At 43.4% G+C, this 27,736-nt stretch overlaps 1 protein-coding gene across 14 annotated transcripts in view; it reads right to left on the bottom strand.

Moving 5' to 3' along the window:
• Positions 1-27,736, bottom strand: part of MYCBP2 (MYC binding protein 2) — a 445,111-nt gene that overhangs the window by 209,595 nt on the left and 207,780 nt on the right. For all 14 annotated transcript variants that reach the window (XM_050946493.1, XM_050946502.1, XM_050946519.1 and 11 more), the window contains 5 exons: positions 23,943-24,039; positions 21,233-21,425; positions 20,232-20,506; positions 18,515-18,736; positions 7,719-7,910 (listed from right to left, as the gene is read on the bottom strand). In XM_050946493.1, the coding sequence (XP_050802450.1) occupies positions 7,719-7,910; positions 18,515-18,736; positions 20,232-20,506; positions 21,233-21,425; positions 23,943-24,039 (979 nt within the window). The remainder of the gene's footprint in view (positions 1-7,718; positions 7,911-18,514; positions 18,737-20,231; positions 20,507-21,232; positions 21,426-23,942; positions 24,040-27,736) is intronic.

The following is a 27,736-nucleotide window of genomic DNA, read 5'->3' as shown; positions in this document are numbered from 1 at the left end:
CATCTGTCTGATCGTTCATGTAAATGTTATCTGAACCTTCCTTGATTAATAAGGTTCGACTATTAGTGAATATAATCTGTAAACTCCTGGCCATGAGTTGGGAGTTATCTGCTGGCCAGGTTGCTTCACTGTGAGGTCCAAGGGGCCCCGGATGGGTGGGTCCATCAAAATGGAGGCACTTTTGGGTTTCCTCAACACTCCTCATCAGACTGGGGTGAAACTGAACAGTTCCTTATGAATACTGTGCAGGACACGAAGCAAAAGACAATTAGGAGAGCCCTTCTGCAAGGCTTGATATAGGTAGTTAGAAACTCAGTTTGAGAAAATAATGTCCTTGTGGCAGAAGTGACTAAATTAAAAGACCAATTGGTGGAGGCCGGTGAAGGGAAGGAGGATGCATGCCTTAATAGCCAACAACAGGAACTTGTGTTCAGGAACAGGAAGAAACAGTGGCCAAATTGTCTTTTAAATGAGATGACATTTAATTTTAACTTTATCTCAACAGTATTATTTGTAAATTCTCAAAAAATTCATTCTGTACACAAAGGGTAATTGCTGTAATTTTGGGGAAAATGCACTGTATTCTTCAGCCATAACAAAAGAGAAAGTTACTCACCTTGCAGTAACTGAGGTTCTTCGAGATAGGTGTCCCTGTGGGTGCTCCACTCTAGGTGACGGTGTGTCCCGGCGCCATTGATCGGAGATTTTCGGTAGCAGTGCCTGGTTGGGACGCACACACTCAATTGGTATCTCCCGTCTCACAGGAATCTTCCTGAGTGCGTGCACCCCACACCCTTCTCAGTTCCTTCTCTACCGTGGAGAATCATACTAGTACTCCAAAAGTAGAGGGGAGGAGGGCGGGGAGTGGAGCACCCACAGCGGGACATATCTCGAAGAACCTCAGTTACTGCAAGGTGAGTAACTTTCTCCTCTTCTTCGAGTGCTGTCCCTGCGGGTGCTCCACTCTAGGTGAATGTGTAGCAGTACCCACTATGGTTGGTGGGACTTTGGAAATGCGGCCGTGAGTACTGTAGATAGTACTGTATGGTCTACTATGGTGTCAGGGCCGGCTTTAGGAAGTGCGGGGCCCAATTCGATCATTTTCGGCGGGCCCTGGCAGGGATGACTAAAAAAAAAAGTGGCAAAAAAAGCGTTTAATTTCTTTCATGTATTATTTACTTTCCATAACTATATGAATAATAAAATTATATATTATATACATTGCATCATATATGCTGTTGAGTGGCTATTAAAGACCGCCATTTCACATGTGTTGGTCCCCGCCACTCCCTGGGGGTGTGTACATGTGTTGGTCCCAGCTGCTCTCCTCATTGAAGCAGGTGTGCAGGGTTACTGCCCTGGAAACTGCAGGGCAGCAGTGGACATGGGGCTGGCTGGAGGCAGGGCGGGGGCTAACTGGAGGTAGGGTCTGGCTGCAGGCAGGGCAAGGGTGTGGGGCTGGTTGAAGACAAGGGGTATGGGGCGGGCTGGCTTCAGGCAGGGCCGCAGGGGGTGTGCAGCAGGGGTTTGCAGGTCTGGAGACAGCGGACTGTGGAACTGGCTGGCTTCAGGCAGTGGGTGCAGCAGGGGTTGACTGGAGACAGGGCAGAGGGTGCGGGTTGCAGTGTGTGGGGGGCTGGCTGGCTTTGAGCAGGGCTGCAGGGGTGTGTGGCAGTGGTTGGCTGGAGACAGGACAGGGGCTTTTGGCAGGGGCTGGCTGTGGGCACGGGGTGCAGAGCTGGCTGCAGACAGGGGGGGCCAGACTGGTGTGGGCAGGTCAGGGGGTGCAGCAGAGGCAGCTGGAACCCCAGCCCTTTAAGTAGCCCTCAAACTCCCTTCTACCCCGCCCCGGACCTTTTAAATAGCCGCAGGAGCGCTGGGGAATGCATGAGGGAGGCGGGGCTCCGGCGGCTATTTAAAGGACCGGGGTGGCAAAGGCAGCTGGAGCCTCAGGCCCTTTAAATAGCCCCTGGAGTCCCTCACTGCCCCAGGGCTCTGGGGGCAATTTAAAGGGCCCAGAGCTCCAGCCGGGGTTGCAGGGCTTGCCACGCTCTGGCCGGAGCTCCAGCTGGGGTCGCGGGGCTTGCCACGCTCCAGCCGGAGCCGCCAGGCTTGCCGCACTCCGGCTGGAGTGTGGCAATCCCCGCAGCCTCGCTCTCCCAGCCGGAGCGCGGCAAAGCCCCGCCGCCCCGCTCTCCCAGGCCGGAGCCCCGGGCAGAGCGCAGCAAGCCCTGCAGCCCTGGCTGGAGCTCTGGCTGGGAGAGCGGGGCTGCGCCGCGCTCCCGCCGGCGCTTCGCTCAAAGGAGCAGGACCATGGAAGACTCTGGAGCAGACCGCAGCCAGAGACCGGGGTAAGTTTAAAAAAAAAAAAAAATTAAAAAGGTGCCTAAGGCGCGGGGCCCGATTCCCCGGAATCGGCGGAATCGGCCTAAAGCCGGCCCTGTATGGTGTCTGCCGTGGTGTCTTGCGTGAGGGCATAGCGTTTTGCAAACTTGTGTTCAGATGATCCATAGCCACTTTGCAGATGTCAGGAATGGGAACATTGTGTAGGAAGGCAAGGGATGTCGATATGGCTCGAGTGGAATAAGTTCTGATGCCTTCGGGGGGTTGAAGATTTTGCGCATGGTACACGATCTGAGATCTGCAGTCAGAGATCCACTTGGATAGACGTTGTTTAGAGATAGCCATATCTTTCGATATTTTGGTAATGGAAGCAAAGAGTTGTGAGGACTTACGAAATGGGTTAGTCCTGTCTAAATAAAAGGTGATTGCTCACCTGACATTGAGAGTGTGCAGGGTTGCCTCTTGCGGAGTCTTGTGAGGTTTGGGATAGAAAGTAGGTAGGTATATAGGTTGGTTGAGGTGGAAGGTCAATACCACCTTGGGAAGAAATTTAGGATGTGGTCTCAAAGTGACTTTGTCTTTGGAGAAGATTGTGTAGGGAGGGTGGGTCATTAGGGTGCTCATTTCACCAACTACCCTGCTGATGTTATGGCAACTAAGAAAGCCACCTTCATGGACATATGGAGATGAGAGGAAATAACCAAGGCCTCAAATGGAGGTTTCATTAGAGCATGAAGAACGAAGTTAAGATTCCATGCAGCTGCTGTTGGATAAATTTCAAGGTAGAGATTTTGCAGGCCCGTGAAAAAGCATTTTATGGTGGGGTGGGTAAAGAATGAATAACCATCTAATAGGTCATGGAAGGTGGTAAGCACCGCCAGGTGCACTTTGATGGAGCTGAGCGAAAGTCCGTCCTGTTTTAGTTTCAGGAGGTAGTCTAGAATGTTAGGGAGGGTCACATTATTGGTGCTAAGTGATTACGTGAGCACCAGAGGGTGAAATGCTTCCACTTCTGCAGGTAGGTTTTACAAGTGGAGTCTTTCCTACTGTGCAGAAGGACATACTGGACTTGCTCAGAACAGGTTAGTTCATGGGTTTGGAACCATGAAGGAGGCAGGCTGTGAGGTGGAGCTTTTGGAGCTGGGGGTGAAGAACCCGTCCGTTATCCTGGGAAACGTGGTCTGGCCTGTTGGGCAGAGCCCGTGGATGACGGGAGGACATGCAGAGTAGGTAGGGATACCAAATCTATCTTGGCCAAGCCGGGGCAATAAGGATGACCCAGGCCTTGTCGTCTGCAATCTTCCGAAGAACCCTGTGTAACAGAGGGATTGGTGGAAGGCGTATAGGAGGGAGTTGTTCCATGGGATGAGGAATGCATCTCCTAGGGATGCAGTCCTGAGTCCCGCTCTGGAGCAAAATGGAACATTTTCGATTCTGGGTCATGGCAAAGAGTTCTATTGACGGGGTGCCCCAGAGGGAGAAGAGCTGTTGGAGTACTGCGGGGTGCAGTTCCCATTCGCGTTGTGTCAAGAAGTGCCTGCTGAGTGCGTCGGCAGTAGTGTTGTGGCAGCCTGGTAGGTAGGAAGTGACGATTTGTATTCGATGTCGTATGCACCAATTCCACAGTTGAATGGCTTCCATGCAAAGGGAAGGTGATTGGGCTCCCCCTTGTCTGTTTATGTAGTATATGCATGCTATGTTGTCTTTTAAGGCCAGAAGAGATTTGTTCTTTATGAGGGGAAGAAAGTGAAGGCATGCTTGCCTCACTGTTCTGAGCTCTAAGAGATTTATGTGTAGGTGTGTCTCTGACGCGGACCACCGGCCTTGTGCCCTGTGCCACCCTAAGTGCGCTCCCCAACCAATTAGGGAAGCGTCCATGGTGAGCATGAGCGTTGAGGAACATTGCTGGAAGGAAACTCCTGTGCAGAGGTTTTCTGGACTTGTTTACTAATGTTGGGAAGCTATAACATTGGGAGGAGGAGTTAGCAGAATCCCTAAGGTGTGTGTGTTGGGTTTGAAATTGGAATTGAGCCAGCCTGGAGACATCTCATGTGTAGCCTGGTGTGGTGAACCACGAAGGTGGTGGCTGCCATGTGACCAAGGAGCTGTAGGCAGAGTCTTGCCTGTGTCCTGGGACGAATAGAGAGTGTGCATTTGAGCTGCGTGATAGCGACGAATCTGTGACATGGGAGCAAGGCCCTGCTCTGGATTGAGTCGAGATAAGCTCTGATGAACTCTATCTGTTGTTTAGGTGTCAGGGTGGATTTTTGGATGTTTATTTGGAGGCCTAGGCTGTGAAAGAGGGAGATGGCGAAATGGGTAGCTTGAAGTGTCTCACCACAGGAGTTGCCCTTGATGAGGCAATCGTCTATATAGGGGAACAGTGTGACCCCGTTTGCAGAGGTGAGCCATGACCACAGCTAGAGTCTTGGAAAAAAAAACTCTCTGTTCTGTGGCGGGTCCGAAGGGAAGAACTCTGCATTGAAAATGGTCGTGACCGATTGTGAATCATAGGAAGTGTCTGTGAGCTGGATGAATTGATATATGAAAGTAAGTATCCTGTAGGTCGAGAGCTGTGAACCAGTCCCCTTGATCCAGTGCAGGTATTATTGTGCCCAGTGTGACCATCTTGAATATTTGTATCTTCACGAATTTGTTCAGTCGGCGTTGATCGAGTATAGGCCTCCATCCTCCGGTCTTTTTCTGAGTTAGAAAGTAATGGGAGTAGAAACCTGTCCCTTGATTTTGCATTGACACAGGTTCCACTGCACCTAGTTGTAGAAGATGCTCCACTTCTGTGCGAAGCAAGTGGTCGTGAGAAGGGTCCTTGAAGAGGGACGAGGAAGGGAGAAGGGTAGGAGAAAGTCTGTCCTTATCAAAAGAGAGATCCTCCACTTTGGTCTGCAGTTCTTTGGGGATGCCAGATGCAGAGAGCCATGAGAATCTGTACATAACCACAGCAGTTGCAGTTGTATGGGCTGCTGTGTCTGTCGTGTCTAGAGATGCCTGTAGGGCCGTTCTGGAAATCAGTTGGTCCTCAGTCAGGATTGAATTGAAGTGTGCTCTCCTATCCTCTGGAATGCAGGAGGCAAATTCAAAAGTTTATTGTAATTATCAAAGTCATAACTGGCGAGGGGAGCGGAATAGTTTGCAATTCTGAATTGTAGTGTGGAGGACATATAAACCTTGCGGCACAAAACGTCAAGGCGTCTAAGGTCCTTGTCTTGCGGGGTGGGTCGATATTGTGACTGTTTCGTCCTCTGTGCAACTGCATCCATGACAAGGGAGTTCGGTGGTGGATGAGAAAATAGGAAGTCAGCGTCCTTAGCCGGGACATAGTATTTACGTTCAGCCTTTTTGCAAGTTGGTACTAAAGACGCTGGGGTTTGCCAGAGAGTGTCAGCCGGCTCCAGGAGTGCTTCATTTATAGGGAGCGTGATTTTTGAGGGCGCAGACGGTTGAAGGATTCTGAGGAGTCTGTGTTGTGTCTCCTGAACCTCTTGAAAGGGGGTATCTTGACTGAGTGCCACCCTCCTGAAAAGTTCTTGAAATTGTTTACAGTCGTCCATGGCCCGTGGAGGCAGAGGGAGGAGAGCTCCGTCCAGGGTTAATGGAGAGTTAGGAGTCCGTGAGTCAGGATATGGTGCATAACTTGCATACTCAAGAGGGGGCTCAGGCACCTTAGAAGTGGACGGAGCAGGAGATTGAGGCACAGAAGGAGGATGATTGGTAGGAGGATGTTGCCAAGGGTACCACCAAGGCCAAGGCATAGGGTAGGAGAAACCAGGTGTCACCCATGGGGGGGGGCGAAGTAGGGAAACTGAGGCTGGTGGCCTGGAGCCGTGACCTGAGGTGGCAGAGGTGCCTGTAGAGGAGAAGCAGGAGGGGAGAACTCCACTTGCTGCTGCAAATCAAGTTCACCATCAGTGAAAACCAGTTCAGGTGGAGAGAGTGGTGGTTCAAAAAATGAGCCCTCTGTATCTAGGAGCAGAGAGTGAGGCTCAGGGGGTACTGAAAGGCCACACTGAGTGAGAAACTGTTGCTCCTGCTCCCTGGGCTAAGCTGAGCCTGCTCTCTGCTCTAGCTCATTAGCAGGAGAAAGTGAAAGTGACAGGAGTGCTGCAGACTGCTTGGAGGTGCCCTGCAGGGGGTCTGCTACTGGTGCCCGGGTGGAAGATCGGCTCGGTGCCAACGTTCTTCTCCCTGAAGGGGAGGATTGCGCTGCCGGCACTGCGGCCGTTTGCGGTGCCGAGGAGCCTGGAGCCACAAGGACCATCCTGACACGAGAGGTTGGGTTCCTGCCTCTGCGCTGTCGAAGCCATAGCTCAGGCACTAGAAAAAGCTGAGGCACCTGTCTTTGGTGCTGTCAGCACAGAGCGTAGAGATCTTGTGGGAGACCCCCCACCCTTGTTAAAGTCTCTCCTGTGAGACTGTTTTGCTTCTTGCCTCCGCTCCAGGGAGGGTGAAGCAATGCTGCTCACTGGTTCCAATCTGGCTGGGGAGCGTGTGGGAGCAGGTTTTACCTTTCTCGTCTCCAAAAGCGGCTGTAAGGATTTTTCCATCATCAGCATTTTGAGCCGCAGATCCCTGTCGCGACGAGCTCTTGACTTGAGGCTCGCGCAAGGGAAGCACTTCACAGAGACGTGGGTGTCCCCAAGGCACTTCACACAGCATGAGCACACATCTGTCTGTGGCATGGATTCCTGACAGGAAATAAACCTTTTGAATCCTGAAGCTCCTAGCATTATGAATTAGAGATGGGTGAGGAGAGTGTCTCAACGGGAGACAAGCCTGAGGGATTTTTTTTTTTTTTTAACTAAGTAACTAACTATGTAACTACACTAAAGGAAGGGAAACAACTGGGACGTAACTAATAATTATTTCTCTGCTCTTTGTTACTGTTTCCCATAGGGAAGAAAAGGCAGCACTGCCCCAAGTTCCATCTTCGGCCGAGGACTGTTGAGAAGGAACTGAGGAGGGTGTGGGGTACACGCACTCAGGAAGATTCTAACGAGACAGGAGATACCAACTGAGTGCATGCATCCCAACCAGGCACTGCTACCAAAAATCTCCGATCAATGGCACCGGGACGCACTGTCACCTAGAGTGGAGCACCCACAGGGACAGCACTCGAAGAAGAATGGCTAATTGTGAACAGCACTTCAATAACAGAGTGATTACACAATTTAAAAAGAAATATTTTAGTGGTTTGAGAGAGAGACTTCCTACACATATAATGAGGAACAGCAGTAAAACCAGTAAAAATTTCTACACAGGTAGAAACAGTAAGTGTGATCACAGTAAATATTACAATCATAATGTACAAATACTGTAAAACATCTATATCAAAGATAATTTTACAGAATCATTATTACCTCAGATCCCAGTGCAGAAGCTGTAAGTTCACTTACAATACTAGCAAGTAGTCCACAGGTATTGGAAACCAGGTGTGAAGAGAAGAGTTCATTTTCTCGTCTAAGACTGTTTCTGACTGGTAATACAACAATAACCAGCATTTTTTCTAGCACTTCCCGAAAGCTTGTCATCCCTGAGATATTTTCCTCATTCTGTGGTATGAAAAAAAAATTAGAAATGACAAGCAGTATCTCTATATACAAATCAGCTTGTAATAAAATAAATTACCTGTAATAATAATTGAGGCACCACTGCCTTTCTAAATTAGAACCTCATATCACTTTAAAATAAAACCTTAAGAAAAAATTTTGACGCTAAATTCACATTCCTACATTTTGCATGAGCTGTGAATAAGATGATTAGCAGATTTATCTGGTAAAACGTCACATACATCAACATACAAAATATCCTTTATACATCACTGCATTTTTTGCATTGACTTTGACATTTCTCAGAACTACAATGGTGATGCACATTTTAAATTTTGATTCCTTAAAAAAAAAAAAAGATATTCAAAACAGTGTACGATCTCAGCAATGCTTATATGTAGTAGGATGTACAAACCAGTTACAAAAAGAATCCCAATCTAAAAATTGCACTGATACTCTGCAATCCAAGGTAAACACCCACCCCCTACTCAAAAAACTCCAACGTCTATCTGAAACATGGGTCTACTTTAACAGAAAAATCCTTCAATTTTTCTGAGAATAAGGTTTTACCAGTTCAACCCCCAGTATCTCTACATAAAAGTCAACTTGTAATGAAAGAATTTAATTATCTTGCAATAATTGAGGTGTCATCATAACTTTTAAAAATCAGAACTTAAGGAAAATGTTGACTAATTCATGTTCAGTGTACAATCGTAGCAATTCAACAATTCATTCAGCCAGATATAGATTTACATTTTTGTCTCTCAAATACAATAAAAACCAAATTTCTTTAAGAATATTATGCTATAACCGGAAAGAGAATTCCTAGATAGGCTTGTGCATAGTCACAATGGTCATAACAGACCCTTATAGTCCATTACCTCATCAATAGCTATATCCCAGCAATGAAAGCTCTCTCTACTGGAGAAGAATGTCTCAGCTTTTTTCATATTCATCATGAACCATACAACAAAAGTCAATGCAGAGATTAACCAGATATGTATCAAACAGTCTGCATGTCTTCTCTGTCCCAGAAGCTTCTGCTTTTTGTAAAGGTATGTCTACATTGCAAAGTCAACCCAGGCTCTGAGTCAGCTTTACACCCAACCCCCCGTACCATCCACACACACAGTCTTCTGAGAGGTGCCAGAAGCCTCTCAAGATGCAAGCCTGCTGACTAGCTCAGGGGCATGAGTATGAGTCCGAGTCCATATCCCACTGTGGCTCAAGTCCAAGCCTGCTAGCTTTGCGGTGTGGATGTAGGCAAAATCCATGTCACCAGGCTTGTGTTTGGAAAGACCATCAATGCTATCCCACAATCCCAAAGGCCTGTGTGTTCTGAACCTTTAATCCCCAGACTTTCCCACCTGACTTCCAGGAACTGGAAGCAACCTCCTGGTTAAAACACAACTGCCTGGCATTTAACCCTTCCTTCATCTGAGCTCCTCAGCTAACCTTATTGTACGTTAGCTATTCCCACAACTAAGCAGCAGACTAACACTCAGCATACTGCTAGCTGGACAGAGGAACACAGCAAGATTCTGATGAATCTGTGGTGTGAGGAGAACAAAAGCCATGGTTTCAGCAAGAACACAAGAAATGAGCATGTGTACATAAGCATCTTGGAGAGCCTGGCAGCACCTGTGCTCCACCAGCCCAGAATTCAATGCTGAGAGCGGGTTAAATCCTTCAAGAATGCCTATCACAAACCCAGGGACAGGAACCACACACACCTCATGGAACTCCCTTTCTACCTGCCCCTTCTACAATGAACCTGATCAGGCGCTGGGGACCACACCAAGAGGCCTGAGTAGGGACGGCATGCTTCTAACCACAGAGGCAGAACCAGAGGAGTGCCTGCAGTTGCTGGATCAACCCCTCAAAGTATCCCTGTTGATCCCAGTCCCAGATCAGGATATGCTGCCAGAGCAGCTGCAGCACATCATGGGCCCATATTCAGAGGATCTCTTTGGGGATGGCCCTGGAGAGCACCCATTTCTGGCTGGTGATGCATGCGAACTTCTCACAGAGTATGTATACACAGTTCCTGGCAGCAAGCCTCCCAGCTCAGGTCAACAGACTCAGGCTTGCACTACAGCTAAACATATCTGTGGGTATTGTGGGTTGGGCTGGAGCTCCGGATCTGAAGCCTAGAGATGTGGGTTGACTTCAGAGTCCAACCTTTAGCCAAAGCCAAAACTTCAAAACCCTGCCTATACATCTAGAGTATTAGCCTGAGTCCAGCAACCCAGGCTGGGAGGCTCACTACCATGGGCTGTGTAGACATACCCACAGAGTAGGAACTCTAGACGGTTGTTTAAATTCAGGAGCCAGGCATACTTATTATGGCTCTTCTGTAGCTCAGAAGCCCACTCCATTCATAGATGTGATCAGACACCAGAAGCTAAAAAATCTCCTTAGAATAGATGGATGGCGCTTCTCTGCTGCTCTATAATAGTTGTTTCTATCCAGGCATTTCTAGGACAACAATGTCCTCCAGACTGTGTTTTGCCTTAAAGGACTGTAATATCATTGTAACAGGGTCCTCTTCATAGGAAACCTCAGCATCAATGGGAAAAAATACAGAGACTTGTTCACTGTTTTTATTGATTTTGGTATGTCAGTCAATTTATCGTGTCTCTTGGCTTAAAGCATGGCTTGCAGGAGCTTCTAAACCGGCCAGTGAATGAAAGATGAATAAAATAAAACCAGTTCATATAAAATATCATATCATGTGACCTTGAAGTACTGCAGCCCTGGAAAAAGGGCAATAGTGTCTTCACCACCCCACACCTGGGTCAGACAACGTGCTCTTATTTTCCTTAGCACATCCTTTCATCTCTGCTGGATAGAGACAAGGAACCAGGTGCTGGGGGAAGCAGATTCTCAACTAACATGCAAGAAGAGTCCGGAATGAAATGATGCAGGAATTCTGGCCAGGGCTGACGAACAGCTTGATTAAGAGAGAGGGAGAGAAAGAAGGCTACAGACAGAGACAGGCAACCTACAGGAGGAGAGACTAGTGGTGTAGTTCATGCAATATGGCCAGAGATTGAGGAAGGAGGACAGGGTGCAGCACCAGGAGCTTTTTGAGCACTGTCATGCCACCAGGCTACAAGTTCTAGCTCCACGTGCTGAGTCCCCCTCCATGCTACCACATCCTGCAGCCTATGCAGTCAATGGACAATTCTGGGGTTGTCTGGTTCATGATCCAAGCAATAAACAGTTCATGGAACAATAAAATGTATCCTGTACATTAGTCTGCATCTGTTCATCCACAGCTTACGCATGCAAAGCACACCAGAATGGGCAAGGAGAAAAGGAGAACATGGGAGAACTGCTGTGATGCCACTGTATATAAATTGGCCATTTTGCACTTTTTTTCCACTTTCTTTCTGACTGTTCCCATTTACTGTCTCTTTCACCTTGATGGCACCTGGTACGCCTGTAAGGTTTTAAAATTATTTACATGCTTGTTTTAAATAAAGAATTCTATTTGCAAACAAGAACATGTTCCACGGTTCTATGATAAGGTTCCTTTCAATGAATTTATTAAAAACACCACAATAGTCCATAAGATACACGAACAGTTGTATTAAATTTATAAAAATAAACTCCACTGCAGCAGTCCATAAACTGTATGTGGAGACACATGAAAGGGGGGTTACTTACCTGTATTGTAACTGGAGTTCTTCAAAATGTGTGATCCCTATCTGAATTCCACTATGGGGGTACACATGTGCCTGAGACCGGAAGATTTTTACTACCAGGTTTGTTGGTCTGTGCCTGCATTGTTCACCCCCTTGAGCTCTGGATTGAGAGCAGTGCAGACCAACCACCTTCTCCTGTTCCTTCTCTAGCACAAATCAACAATTAAGTCTGCAGCAGAGGAAGGAGGATGGATAGTGGAATACAAATAAGGACCACATATCTCAAAGAACTCCAGCCAGAGCACAGGTAAGCAACCTCCCCATTTCTTTTGTGTATTCCATTGTGGGTGATCAATGAGCAGTGTCTATTGCGTTGGTAGGTGTGAGGAAGACTGGAACACTGCAGATGGGAGCACAGGAAGTGTCAGCTTTCAAGGCTGGTACTAAGGCCTAATATCTGGAGAAGGTATGCGCTGACTTACAGGTTACATTAATAGAGACATCTCTCAAAAGCTATTGAAGCTGTCTGAGCTCTGGTAAAGTGGACTTTCAAATCTTGTAGTGGAGCAGTGTTAGTTCATAACACAGTAGGATGTACCCTCAGATAAATTTGAGAAGTCTTTTCAGACAATATGGCTTCCCTGCCATCCATTCTGCAAATGATATGAACAACCTAGGCCATTTTCTAAATGGTTTTTATCCTCTGCTGATAGAATACCACTGCACTATGAACATCCAGGAAATGCTGATGTCTGTATTTGCCAGGTGTATGAAATTTCAGGAAGAAGTTAGGTGATGGGCTGATGGAGATGGAAGTCTGCAATCACTTTAGGAATAAACTTAGGATGCAGTCTCAGCATAATCTTAACTTTGTGAAAGACAGTGTATTGTGGGTTTGCCATAAAGTCTCCCAGTTCATTCATCCATCCAGTGGAGTTGATGGCTCCCAAGCAGATGACATTTATGGAGAAATGATATAAGCAGCCAGACACCAATGGTTCAAAAGGAGGCCTTGTTAGCACTGAGAGGACAAGACTGAAGTCCCAAGATAGAAGAGATTTGCTTACAGTTGAGAAAGTTCTAACTTCAGTCTTTCAAAAAATGAATTGTTACAGCATGGACAAAAATAAAGCAGCCATTGATCAGAGGATGGCAGGCACTGATAGCTCCCAAGTGGACACCTATGGAACTAAGTGAAAGACCTGAGATCTTCAGGGAGAAGTAGTAGTCCAGGATAGTAGGGATGTTGATTTCTTCTGGAATTATGTCACAATTATTGGCCCAGATGGAAAACCGTTGACACTTGGATGTGTAGTATTTTCTCATGGACTTTTTCCAACTGTTGAGAATATCATGAACTGCCTCTGAACAAGCTTTTTATAGGATAAATGCCAATAAAAAAAACAAGCTCCTATTCTCTCACAGGGCTAGAAAGGTTAGTGGAGGGAGTCTACCTCCTCTTGTGTGGGAGAGAGACTAACTTGCTTATACTGTTTCTGTTTGGTGAGTAAACTGTGTGAAGTCAGTCATGCAGTCAACCATGTCTCACAAATGTAGGCAAGTATCAGAGGGGTAGCCGTGTTAGTCTGGATCTGTAAAAGCAGCAAAGAATCCTGTGGCACCTTATAGACTAACCGACGTTTTGGAGCATGAGCTTTCGTGGGTGAATACCCACTTCCTCAGATGCATGTAGTGGAAATTTCCAGTGGCAGGTATATATATGCAAGCAAGCAAGCTAGAGATAATGAGGTCAGTTCAATCAGGGAGGAGAAGGCCCTGTTCTAGCAGTTGAGGTGTGAAAACCAAGAGAGGAGAAACTGGTTCTGTAGTTGGCAAGCCATTCACAATCTTTGTTCAATCCTGAGCTGATGGTGTCAAATTTGCAGATGAAATGAAGCTCAGCAGTTTCTCTTTGAAGTCTGGTCCTGAAGTTTTTTTGCTGCAGGATGGCCACCTTAAGGTCTGCAATAGTGTGGCCAGGGAGGTTGAAGTGCTCTCCTATAGGTTTTTGTATATTGCCATTCCTAATGTCTGATTTGTGTTCATTTATCCTTTTCCGTAGAGACTGTCCAGTTTGGCCGATGTACATAGCAGAGGGGCTTTGCTGGCATATGATGGCGTATATTACACTGGTGGATGTGCAGGTGAATGAACCAGTGATGGTGTGGCTGATCTGGTTAGATCCTGTGATGGTGTCGCTGGTGTAGATATGTGGGCAGAGTTGGCATCGAGGTTTGTTGCATGGATTGGTTCCTGAGCTAGAGTTATTATGGTGCGGTGTGCAGTTACTGGTGAGAATATGTTTCAGGTTGGCAGGTTGTCTGTGGGCAAGGACTGGCCTGCCACCCAAGGCCTGTGAAAGTGTGGGATCATTGTCCAGGATGGGCTGTAGATCCTTGATGATGCGTTGGAGGGGTTTTAGCTGGGGGCTGTATGTGATGGCCAGTGGAGTCCTGTTGGTTTCTTTCTTGGGTTTGTCTTGCAGTAGAAGGCTTCTGGGTACACGTCTGGCTCTGTTGATCTGTTTCCTTATTTCCTCGTGCGGGTATTGTAGTTCTGAGAATGCTTGGTGGAGATTATGTAGGTGTTGGTCTGTCTGAGGGGTTAGAGCAGATGTGGTTGTACCTCAGTGCTTGGCTGTAGACAATGGATTGTGTGATGTGTCCGGGATGGAAGCTGGAGGCATGAAGGTAGGCATATCGGTCGGTAGGTTTTCGATATAGGGTGGTGTTAATGTGACCATCACTTATTTGCACCGTGGTGTCAAGAAAGTGGACCTCCCGTGTAGATTGGTCCAGGCTGAGGCTGATGGTGGGGTGGAAGTTGTTGAAATCGTGGTGTGAGGTTTTCACACCTCAACTGCTAGAACAGGGCCTCATCCTCCCTGATTGAACTGACCTCGTTATCTCTATCTTGCTTGCTAGCATATATATACCTGCCCCTGGAAATTTCCACTACATGCATCTGAGGAAGTGGGTATTCACCCACGAAAGCTCATGCTCCAAAACGTCTGTTAGTCTATAAGGTGCCACAGGATTTTTTGCTGCTTTCACAAATGTAGGATTCCCCATGACACAGGAGGATGAAACAGGAGCAAACCTGCATCTGTGGGCTTAGTCTGAGTTGCGCAGCAAGCTCTTCTGTGGCCTGGAACCTGTACTACTGAAGATACACTTTTGGGTGTGATCAAGTCAAGGCTCACTCCTCAAACACTATGGACTGGGTTGTGTGTGATTAGGGTGATTAACCACGGGAACAGACAACCAAGGCAGGTGATGCATTCTCCATTTCTTGATGTCTTCAAAATCAAGACTGGATGCCTTTATGCAAGATGTACATTAGACAAACAGGACACAAGTTACTAGGCTTAATGCACAGGTAACTGGGTCAAATGTAAAGGTCTGTGATATACAGAAGTCAAGCTAAATGATCCCTTCTGGACTTAAACTATGAATCTATGAAAATCTGTCAGAATAAGAGAGTATGAGGACACCATGCAATTTTGCAACTTTAACTATCAGAACTCCATGAAGTTATTTGTATTAAGGAAAACTGGAGTCACATTGTATTATATAAATACTTATCTATAGGTATCTATATTATGCATGTACTATCTAGCCAGCCTTGCTGCTTTTCAGTACTATGGACAGCAAAATTACTTAAATGTAAAAATTCTTTACTGAAGATATTTCTTGATATATTCATCGTTTCAGGTTTGTGCTTCTACTATAAAACTGGTGGGTATTTTTAGCTAAAAAACTATTAGTTTGCACTAGGAATGTTGCACACTACCTTTTCTCTTCAAATACGGCTAAGTTTATAAAACATCCTTGATCTCAGTGACTCCAGCCTCTACAGAGTCTTTACTGTAGGTAATGAAAGTCATTACGAACATTTTAAAAAGCGAAAACAGAGGGCTATGAAAACAATCAAGATGGGGAAGTCTCTCACTTGACAGAAATATATACATATTCCATATACAAAGGCACAAACAATAACTTACTGGAGAAATCACTACCAACACCACAATATCATTCCATAAAACATAATCCATCTTGCACGAAATGACCTTGATTTCCCCCCCAAGTTTAATACCTTGTTTTATTGTCAACAGGAAATTGAGAAATTGCACAATTGCACTTTTTCAATTTTGAGCAGTATATGGATTTTGCAAGAGAGTTTCATTTATAACTGCTTTTCTTTCAAGGATATAAACTTTTAGTTTGAGAAATATTCCCCTCCTGATGACAGCACTCATAATGCGAACAAACACGAACAGCAGTTACAACCACTCATCAAGAAACTATCTACCAAATCATCTCTTTTTACATGCAAGTCATTAACACCCTTTTTGAAAAATCATTGAGTTAACATGGGTTTAACCTTCCTTTTCCATTCATAACTGATTTTACTAAATATGGAGCTCACAACAAGCATGATAATTTAAGCACCTTAACATTTCTCCTTTGCATCACAAAAATAATGATTGAAGACAGATTTCCAAATAAATGCACCACAAAAGACAAAAGTGATAAATTAGATTAATCTGATATCTCCAGAGTGGTGTCATGAGTGAGCTAATCATCCGTTTAGGGGAACATGTGAACTCCCAAACTGTGCAAGAAAGCCACAACCATTACCCAGCATTTTGTGAAAACAATTGGGACTGATGCCAGCCTCAAAGTCCTAAATGTACTCATGATGTTCCTCCTACAATTAATCTATAATTAATCTTTCCTGTGGTGATAGGGAAGTTTCCCTATAGGTAAGCATCAACAGCATCCAGGGCAAGAAAGAGAAAAGATGTGACCATCTTGAACTGATTCAAGTCCATAGCACCAGAATGGGTTGGAGTTTGCCTGTCTTTCATTATCAGGAAGAAACTGGAATAAATGGCTCTCTTTGCCAGAAGGAATTTACTTTCTGCTGTGCCCATTCTTGATAAGGCCATACCCAAGAGTGTACCCAGAGGCCAGGGGCAATCAGCAGAGGTTGGGCTTTTTAAAAAATTTCATCTTGCAGGTAAACCATAATACTCAAGATCCATGTGTTCTAAATAGCTAAGGACCACAAATAGGCATGGTAAAAGGCCCCAATCCCTCCCCCCCATCCAGTAAGGTGGTTTGGCAAGCTAAAGCAAGAAGCTGACTGTCTAGATGTTCTGGACCCCTTAAAAAGCCCATGTTAGGTGCCTGTGGACAGGGGGCCTAGAATCCTTTCATTTCTGCTACTAGCGAACTGATTTATCTGTGTAAGGAGGTACTGGACACTTTGAAAGCCAATCATTAATGTAGAAAAACATATCACCACCCCCACAAATAGTGGTGAGGAAAGTGAAATACACCCAGAACCAACTCGGGTAAACATCCACTCTGCCTTCCATAGAGAGATTTCTGCTGTTTCCCAAAGCAGTTCTCCCCAGTGTAGGGTAGTTCTTCAGGTTTCTTCTTGGACTTTTGGTGGAACACAGACAACTGCAGCGAAGCACATTTTCAGGTTTCCAACTGAGAGCTGAGGCAGTAGCTCTCTTAATCCTAACACCTATATGAAAGGCTTCTTATACAAGATTCCGGGCCTGGGCCAAGTCCATGTCTTCGTGACCAATCCTTCAAAACATCTAGCATCTGTCATGTTACTAGTGGACGAGAAGCTGGATATAAGTCAGAAGTGTGCCCTTGTTGCCAAGAAGGTTAACTGCATTTTAGGCTGTACACGTAGGGGTACTGACAGCACATCGAGGGATGTGATCATTCCCCTCTATTCAACATTGGTGAGGCCTCATCTGGAGTAGTGTGTCCAGTTTTGGGCCCCACACTACAAGAAGGATGTGAAAAAATTTGAAAGAGTCCAGCGGAGGGCAATAAAAATGATTAGGGGGCCTGGAGCACAAGGCCTATGAGGAGAGGCTGAGGGAACTGGGATTGTTTAGTCTTCAGAAGAAAAGAATGAGGGGGGATTTGATAGCTGCTTTCAAGTACCTGAAAGGGGGTTCCAAAGATGATGGATCTAGACTGTTCTCAGTGGTACCTGATGACAGAACAAGGAGTAATGGTCTCAAGCTGCACTGGGGGAGGTTTAGGTTGGATACTAGGAAAAACTTTTTCACTAGGAGGGGGGTGAAGCACTGGAATGGGTTACCTAGGGAGGTGGTGGAATCTCCTTCCTTAGAGGTTTTTAAGGTCAGGCTTGACAAAGCCCTGGCTGGGATGATTTAGTTGGGAATTGGTCCTGCTTTGAACAGGAGGTTGGGCTAGATGACCTCCTGAGGTCCCGTCCAACCCTGATATTCTATGATTCTATGCTGATTCATTAAAGTACAGTACTGGTTTTGAACATATACTATTATTGCTTCAGGACCCTGCTTCATTCATTGTGGAGGCTGGGTGGCTTGTTTTCTTTAAATCCTTGCTTATGTGTGGTCCTCTGACTCATTCATTGCACATCTTCCAATCTCTGTACAAAGCTGGGATTTCCCAGGTACCAGACTCAATCACTTCTCACTCCTGCTTTATTTATGATCCAAAAGTAGTATGAGATCATTCATTAAAGCCTATCAGTCTCACCAATTATGGGGACACATTAAAAAAAAGCCTTACTTAGCTTATGTGGTCATATGTGCAAAGTCAATAAAAAACTGAGATTATTAATGAAAAATATATAGTAAAACTAATAGCAACAAAAGGGTATTTTTTCCCCATGTACTCAAATGACTAAACTACTTTTGATTCAACTTTCCAACATTTAATTTTCTCTCCAGTTGAGAACAAATGTGGGAAGTTTCAGCCTAAAAGATGAATGTTTGACAAAGTTGTAAGCATCTGAAATAAGCCACTTAGAATGGAAACACGTAGGCAACCTTTGCTACAATCCCATAAAGCAGACCCAAATTACCTTTCCATTCTATTGGTTTGCTGTTACAAAAAAATTAAATAGATAGATTTCAGAAAATTTCCTAACCTGACTAAGTTTTTCCATATGGGCTACCAAGAGAGGGAAACGGTGGGCCAGTGCAGAGTCATTCTCGGTGCTGACTTGTTTGACCATGGATCGCAGCAACACCTCTCCATCATAAGTGATAGGAAAGATAGAGGTCAGCTTTACAGAAGTATGACACAGGGCTGACATGACAGCTGCAAGAAGCCGGCTACTTGATGTTTTGAAGTTTGCTTCCTGGATGTCCTTTATTTAAAAAAAAAAAAAAATTAAATAGTAAGTGAAGTATAGGTTTTCCAATTCATACTATTATTTTGTGCACATTCTACAGTACACACTTATATGGCCCCCATCACAATAGTATCGGAGAACCTCACAATGCCTCTGTGAAGTAGGGAAGTACTATTATCCCCATTTTACAGATGGAAACTGAGGAGCAGAGAGACTAAGTAACTTGCCCAAGGTATCACAGGATATATTTCAGGCAGAACTGGGAATTTAATCCAGATCTCTTGAGTTATAGTCTAGTTCTTTAAAAAAAGGACCATCCTTCCATTCTCACAGTAGTTCCCTCTCTCTTAGTAACATTCAGGTTACTGTGCCACTAACACTAATATTAATTTTTGTGCAAGAAGCTTCTAAATCACAGTAAAAGGCTTTTTCCAGTGGCACTTTAGTTATTAAATCTATTTTAAAAATGTTTGCTGTAAGTAGCAAAGCATAAAAATGTCAATTCTCTCGCACATTTTACATTACCTTCACTCTTTGGATCTCAAATAGTTGTTAACTTAAGTTAAATGTTATTTTACTTCCCCAAATTTATGACATCATCAAATTGCAATTTTTAAACTTGAAAATTATGTCCTCAGCTGAGCAATAAACTTAAGCATATGAATGATTTTAACCATAAAAGTTGGCCTTAGTAGGCTTAAAAAAAATCAGTTTCATTTACAGCTATTCACATTAGTTGATAGCTTCAATAGGGACCTATTGGGACTGTGACACTCCCATTTATTTCAAAGAGAGTTAGTCGCTTAATGAACTCCCATTGAAATAAATGGGAGTTGGGCAATTAACCTGCATAGACACTTCAGAAAATCCCACTAGGTGACCATTTGCATCTTCAGGAATCTAAATACCTCTGAAAAACCAGCCTGTGGTGACCAGAAACAATCTGCCAATTCACTAACTATAGTTAATACTTCCTTTGTTTATTAAGTTTTAAAAGCAAAGCCGGTGCTTATTTTTTCGTATGTATCCAGCACTTAAGATATTTTAATTTAATGAATAAAAACATTTTGTGCATTTTCAACTACATATTTCCATCCAAAGACAAATCCCACAAACACATATACCAAATAAAAAATCATCCAGTAAATAAATGCATCCTACACATTTTCCAAAATAGTGTGTCCAAAAGGTTATCTATAAAAGCCCTAAGAATTTGTCTGTCTTCCTCCTTTTCTATTACACCTTCTATCTGAGACTACACTTACAACGTCAGTGTCAATTCATAAGATAAGCCCCACCCAGAACACTGTACCTTAGATCATAAAACAGAGGTTATAGGATTTATAGTATATTTATAGAAGTGAATAGCAACTCAAATTGTAAAAGCAGGATAAAAATTAATATAACTAAGAAAAGTGAAAAATAAAGTAGAATAGGAATCTTATTTTTGTGTCTCTTTAGAGCACAGCATTGTAAGAACTACTGTTCAGTGATGTTATTTAATGTATACCTGATCTAAACAATTCAGCAAGTCACAGAGGCAAGCCCATTGTAGAGCCGGTGTTGGACAGAAAGAGTGAAAGCAGGCTGTGAAAGTGTTATGACATTCTTGAAGAACAGCTTCTAGAAGACTCAGGGGCTGACTGAGATATCCTTGGGGGTCATTGTCCAGTTTCACCATACAGTGATCAACTCCTTCAGATAGAATTCTTCTCAGCAAGGTTCTTGTTTTTCCAATGCAGTCTGCTAACTTGGTAGTTTCCTCTACAACAGCCTTAGCACTAGCTGGAAGGTGATAAGAAGGAGGACATTAAATTTACAACTAACAAAATATCTGTGTATATTCTTGCCTATTAAAATGTAAATTATATTCAGTAGCTAAACACAAAAGTTACATGGGAAGTTAAAAATAGTATACACATTTTTAACAAGAGAATTTAAAAACTGTTTAGTAATTGTATATATCAACACAAAGCAAGACAAATCAAAATTAAGCAACATTAAATATACAAAAGAACTTGAATCTTTTCAGACCTAGATTCTAATGAACCAAAACAAGGATGCACAGATGCTACTAAATTTTAATAAAGATGCACTTAGCCTGCAAGTGTGAAAACAGTAAACACATCTGCTTTCAAATTTTAACTGATTATGCTTACTAGCCAAGCAAATACTATGCAAAGAAACTGGATAACAAACCACAGGGTAGTCCTGAAGGCATAGCTGTCTACTTAGTCGTGAAAATATATTTTGACATAATTAGGAGATTAATCAAACACGTGCAGTTATATGTTCCATTAGGCATATAATTGATAGTGCAAAAGTTTTCTATTTCTGAATGTATCAATCCCCGCTCTCTTAAAATGCTCTACTAAAAATATTTCAAACTGTGATACAGCTGCTAAAAATCAATTAATTGAAAATTTAGCTTATTACTCAAGTTATTTCCATATTGTATGTTATCTGTCTGCTGATAAATATGAATCACATGCAAAAGACCAAAAATATTACCTGACATGGGGTATATCTCACACGTGTAGACTCTCAGCAACCTAAGACAACAAGTGCCCACAAAACGCAACCGCTCTAGATCGAGAAGGGTAGCTGTATACTGGAATCCCTTCAATCCCCGAAGCTCCTCAACTCCTAGCACTAAGGTTGTCCAACTCCAATGAAGAATGCTCAGCAATGACTCAAAGCATTCCTATTTCAGGAAAGGAAAAAAAGTTAAGTTCAACTTTCTAAGGAAGATTACAAACTAATGGCTCCTATCCACATCGGTAATATAAAAACTCAAAACTTCTTATATCAATACACACACATACACATACACACACACACACACACACACTCTAAACCTTACTAACCACATTAAAAAGTGTTTGTAATTTAAGGATGAGAAAAGAAAGAAATGCAGGAGGTAATTCACTATTATAACACAGATACACCCTCAGCAGCCTGCATTGTATATAACAATGTCTTGTGAGTGGAAACTGAAAACTGAAGATAAGCCTCTCTATCATACATAAAATATTCAGGTGGTCAACATAGCTGATAGCCCTAATTAATTTACAATGAATTAAAATAAGCTTTCAAAAACTGTTTTCAGTTGCTGAATAAGTACCATGGACAATTTTCAAAAAATACTTATTTTCAACTGAGCGCATCCTTGTCTTAATGAAACAGAATCTATAACTACATGCCTGGTGCTGTCAATGCCAGAGCTTACAAGCTAACCAGGTTTGAAACTATGTCAGTACTTGCATGGGATACCACCTAGGAACACCTAAGACCTCTGGTGGGGAAAAGTGTTGGTTATTTATAAAGTGCCCTAACCAGAAAGGATGTTCCCATCCCAAATAGTTTACAATTCAGGTTAAGACATGATATGAGAAGGGATGACAAACACTGGCAAAATAAGGAAGGAGAACATCCAATAAAAATCATGTGATTGCTTCGCTTAGTAAAGCAGCTATCTTGAAATATACATAGATTTGGTGGAGAGTGATTGTTAGTTTGTTTTAATGCTATTATTAAAAGAAAGCAACAAGGGTTTTCTGGCCACATGGAAAGTTTTAAGGAGAAGCTGAAAGGAGGACAGCAGATAACAGACTGCGTAATTAAAGGAGTTCCAAACACAGATGGCCACATAAAAAGAGGACATTAAAAAAAAAGGCAGTGAATGTAACAGGGTGGGCTGCCTCCCTAGTGCCCCTTGTGGCCAGTGGTGCCCTGCCTCATCTTCCTCTTCACTCAGGCTCCTCAATAATTCCATTAAGGCTTCTGCCCAATAAAAAATCCTCTTTTTGAGGTCTGACTTATTAGCATAAAATAAACTCAAAACAAAGTATCTTCAGCCTCAGTCTCACACTGGACACAGCAACTCCTTGAGGACTGTCTGTCTTCCTTACAGCATTCAAACACTTTTCTGCTCCAGTTCCACCCTGGGCACAGCCCCTTCTCTTGACAGTCTGCCTGTTTGCTCTCCCAGGACTTCTTGCCTGGAGTTTGGCTCTCTCTGCCTTCTCCAATGCCTTCTTCCCCATTAGTGCCTTCCCTCTGCTGCATCAGAGCACTGTAGGAACCTTCTTACTCTCTGCAGTGCTTTCAGGCATCTGCCAACATCAAGCTGCAGTCTGTTTTCTCTTTAGGCCCTCTCCTTATCGACCCCAAGACTGATCTGGGTCACCTGGCCTCATTCTCCCCACCTAGAGAGGAGAGTTGGGTCATGGCACAGATGGGACTGGGCTCATTTCCCCTTAAAGGGGCCAGACACTCTGTAACAGTGAAGAAAATTAAGATGTGGAAGTATACTCCTGGAGGCTGAACCTTTCAGACGATTATTAGTTGCCAAGTGCTGATCGTATGCTCGGTGCTGTACAAGACAAGATGTAAAGTCGTGTGATGAAATTCAAAACTAAACTAATCACCATTTACAACCAATAAAGATCCCATGGCACTTTTTGTAAGAGAAGGAGTGAAATGGCCACATTTTAACTCCCAAATATTTTGTTTATGTAAGGGTCTCCTTGGGCATTTCAACTATTCTTTATTCTGTCTTAAACTGTTCTGCTGTGCTAATATGCAGTATTCAACAGATGGGGTCTTCCACTCCAGATGTGGCTGCATTTAAGTGCCCCTATGTATATTCCTCACCTCACAGAGTGTAATGAGACTTAAGTAAGAGCTTTGAGATCCACAAACAGTATGTGCTCTGGAAGTGCAAAGTAATTAATTTATTCAGGAGAAAAACTAATCAGTAACTACTTAGGAATCAGTTATATTCTGAAGGCAACAAGATAAAAAATAGTACTAGGTGCCTCAGAACTGTGTGGAATCATTAACTTATTAGCTGGTGAAGACAATGATTTGTGATATTATCAATACATATGAATATTTAAACATCAAAAGTGAAGGCAATTTTCCAAACTAGCTTACTCATTAAAAGGTAAAAACATACTGCAATAAATATGCTATTATATGATCTGGACAACCACAATGATAATCAAAGTTTACTCGGACACGAGTTTGCACTAGAATGTTGGGGGAGAAGTGAAAAAAATTGCCTAATACACTAATACATCAGGCTTCCTCTCAATTATGTGAATTTTTATTAAGTTATAGCTGAAAATACAGTAAAATTACATTTTTTTCTTGAAATCTTTAGATTTTGCAATCAGAAAAGAACACATAGAAAATGAAGACTGTAACTAGTACTCACCACTGAGACAGTTCTTGCAAATGACCTCTTTAAAATATGCACAGGCTCACTAGTTTGCTGTTTTCCTTTTGATGCACTGCCATCACTTGTTGGCAGCCTGCAAGCAGAAGTTGAGAAATGAGATAAGAAACCCTGATTGTGTTTTTAAGTATGTTTTGTTTTAATATACTGGTTAGCAATAATGCAGTAAAGGGATAGCCTAATGGGATTACCAAGAAATGTTGACTTCACTTCATTTCTAAAGTAACAATTCCTCTCATAGGAATATATCTGCCAATTTGGATTCTGCACTACTAGGAAAGAGGGCTGTCCTTCAAGCAAGCACTGAAGAGTAAGGCTGCAATTATGTCATGGAAGTTACAGAATCTGTGACTTCCAGAGACATCTGTGACATTTTCTGCTCTGGGGCTGGAGCTGTCAGCAAGCAGCCTCACAGCTCTCAGTCGCTTCTGGTGGTGGGCCCCCAGCAGCTCCTGGCCACCAGGCAGCAGGGGGGCCCAGAGCTGTCCAGTTGCTGTGGGTGCTGGACCCTCCTCATTTGTCAGGGATATTTTTAGGAAAAAATCAGACCTGTCATGGGTTTCCATGAATTTTTGTTTATTGCCCACGACAGGTCTGCGATTTTTACTGAAAATATCCATGACAAAATCTGAGTTTTACTAATGAATTTTTCTGTTTTTATTATTGAAAAGTTTTTCTGCTGGCCTTGAGAACACAGAAAAATACAGGACAAGGCACATGACCTCAGGAGCAATATCCAAAGATTTGTTTAATTCAGGATCCTTTTGTGGTGAAACAGAATTGAGATGAAAAATTAACATGGGATGGGGGGGGGGGAAATTGCTCAGTGGTTTAAACATTGGCCTGCTAAACCCAGGGTTGTGAGTTCAATCCTTGAGGGGGCCATTTAGGGATCTGGGGCAAAAACCTGTCTGGGGATTGGTCCTGCTTTGAGCAGTGGGGTTGGACTAGATGACCTCCTGAGGTCTTTTCCAACCCTGATATATTCTATGAAACAGAGGGAACTATGGATTGGCAGATACGTTCCTATGAGACCCAAATTACAGGTAGAAAAATGTTGTCCGGTTCTCCAGCAGTGCATTTGATAATCCAGATTCAAGACTACTGAGACATAGGCCCAAAGTAGTGTCACACAAAAGAAGGAAGGAGATGAACACAGAGAGAGAGAGAAATGATGATTTAGGAAAGAAGAATCATCTGCAGGCCTTTGCATCCCAAGGCTGCAGACTTGGATATCTAGATGGCAATCCTTAATAAAGGTGAAATAGTGAGGATTAGGTGGCAGGTTTGCAGAACTTTGATTCTGAGCTGCTTACATATTAATTATACAACAAGATTAATCAATTCAAACAAACATCTAAACTGTCAACACAAAGGCCCTATATGCTCTTTCTTCTAGCATCTGAACAGGTCATCCAAATTACTGCATTTATCGAAGGGAGCCCTGCTAGACAGAAAATTCTCCGAGTCTGTGGAATAAAGAACAAAGAGCTTTTTTGGACTGAGGCACAGACATGTTAAAGTTACATCTTTGCTGAAGTGAAAAGGGAAATTCATCCCGGAGAAAATCAGGAGAAGATTGTCAAGGCTATTACACTTAAGTGAGATTCCAGGTTGGAAGGTAAACCTTGACATGGGATTTAAAATTAGAAAGAGTCTTTAAGAAATGGAAAATATGAGGGTGCATCACAAGAGGATCCTGTCTCCCAGTAAATCTCAAAATGAAGACTTGTCCATTAACTCAGTGACCTAAAGATGATAGTTTTAGTGTTTAATGACCTAAAGACCCTTTCCTTAAGCTGCCAAGCACTGTTTTCCAGGATATTTGGAGAAGATTAAATTATTTGCACAAATGGGGAAAAATGCACCTTACTAGTGCTTCCTATAAAGTTTCAGGTTTGTACCAGAAAGATCAGTGAAGCATGTCCAAGGAGAGTGATATTTTCACTTGTGGAATGGAGAAGTAACTATCTAAAGCGGCCTCAGGAAAATGGCTTCATGATCAAGATGGGCAAAATTAGAACCAGGATGGGGTAGTCCTTCACAGACTTCCTGGAAACACAAGGAGTCATAGAAGGAAGAGGTGTATATATAAGAAAGCGATTCCCCATGCTTAATTGGAAAACAAGATAAGAACTTCTGAAGTTTTGATAGAAGGGAAAGTCAAAGAAATGCTGTTGAGAAGTGGTATTTGATGGTTCACCAAGTCTACAGAAGTGTTTTAGTCCCTACTATTTAGTTGAATCAGTTACTGGATTCTACAAGGAAATGGCCTTGGCTTCTCCTCCTTCCCTGACCATGCTGGCAATGTACAGCCATCCTGTTGTTTAACCCTGATTACGATGGACTTGCTAAGAAAGCAAGGGGGGAAAAATGGCAAATTTAAAGTTCAATGGCTTTAGGCTGTAAAAGGCTGATACAGGGGAAAAAAAATTTCTTAAGGCCACTTTTCCTCATAGGAAGTGTTCTGCATCTGGTATCCCAGACAGGAAAGCAATTTTTGAGTTACTAGGGTTCTTGGTTATATGTGACCCCACAACCTGCACTTTGGACCCATGCTCTTCCCACTGCTGAAGAGTGGGGTCCATTGTTTGAGCTTGTCAATTTCTCCTGTGCAGAGGGCAGGTTGCCAGCTTCCCTTTAGGAAGCTACTGTACAATCTTAACACAAGAAACCAAGCACTGGACACTGACAAACAACCAACTATTGGCCAGCAACAAACCTATTTCTGGCTAAAATTATTATAGTGAAATAACTGAGCATTTAGCTGCCTTCGAACTCCACAATCTGTGTCAATCTGGATACCTTTTTGGATAAGGTCCAGAGACAAATTTGGTTGTATTGCTAGATCTCCTAGTCATACAAAGATCAGGCGTCCAGGAAAATCTTATTAAATTTGTCAAAAACAACGAGGAGTCCTTGTGGCACCTTTGAGATCAACACATTTATTTGGGCATAAGCTTTTGTGGGCTAGAACCCACTTCATCAGATGCATGGAGTGGAAAATACAGGAGCAGGTATAAATACATGAAAAGATGGGAGTTGCCTTACCAAGTGTGAGGTCAGTCTAACGAGACATTTCAATTGACAGCAGGATACCAAGGGAGGCAAAATAACTTTTGAAGTGGTAATGAGAGTGGCCCATTTCAGACAGTTGACAAGAAGGTGAGAGTAACAGTAGGGGGAAATTAGTACAGCGAGACAGGGCATGGGTTAAGGCTAATTATCTGAGGCTCAACCACTAAAGATGGAAGTGATATTGGAGGGAAGAAACCACAAAATATAGCGACAATTGTATTTGTACTGCTGCCCCGGTTGCAATTTGAGGTCCAATTACATAGCCGCTATCTGTCTGATAATCATGTACCAGCAGTACCTTTGTATGAAAAGGAGGTTGCTGCCTTTTTTAGGATGCAGAATTTGGTATAATCAACTATGCCTTGGTCAACTTGAAATTTGGCTGCTGCAATATATTTAACATGGGGCTATATCTTAAATTCAATTAGTGATTCCTGCTAGCACAGAATATGGCAGTTCACTTGTCAAATGGTGTTTATCAGTGGGAGCAAATTACACTAGTGTTCCAAAGTTTGAGCTGGCTATCTGAATTTCCAGATGATATTTAAAACGTTGTTTTTGACATGTAAGGCCTTAAATGGCTCATGATCTATCTGAGAGACCACTTCTTTCCCAAAGGCATATTGCCACAGTTGCAACCAGCAGAGGCATCGGAATTGGACCCCTACTGGTTTATGAGAGAAGGGCTGCCAGCA

The sequence above is a fragment of the Gopherus flavomarginatus genome, chromosome 1 (assembly GCF_025201925.1).
Source record: "Gopherus flavomarginatus isolate rGopFla2 chromosome 1, rGopFla2.mat.asm, whole genome shotgun sequence".
Classification (NCBI taxonomy): Eukaryota; Metazoa; Chordata; order Testudines; family Testudinidae; genus Gopherus; species Gopherus flavomarginatus.
Note: the sequence above shows the minus strand (reverse complement) of the source record. Positions and strands in the feature narration are given on the sequence as shown.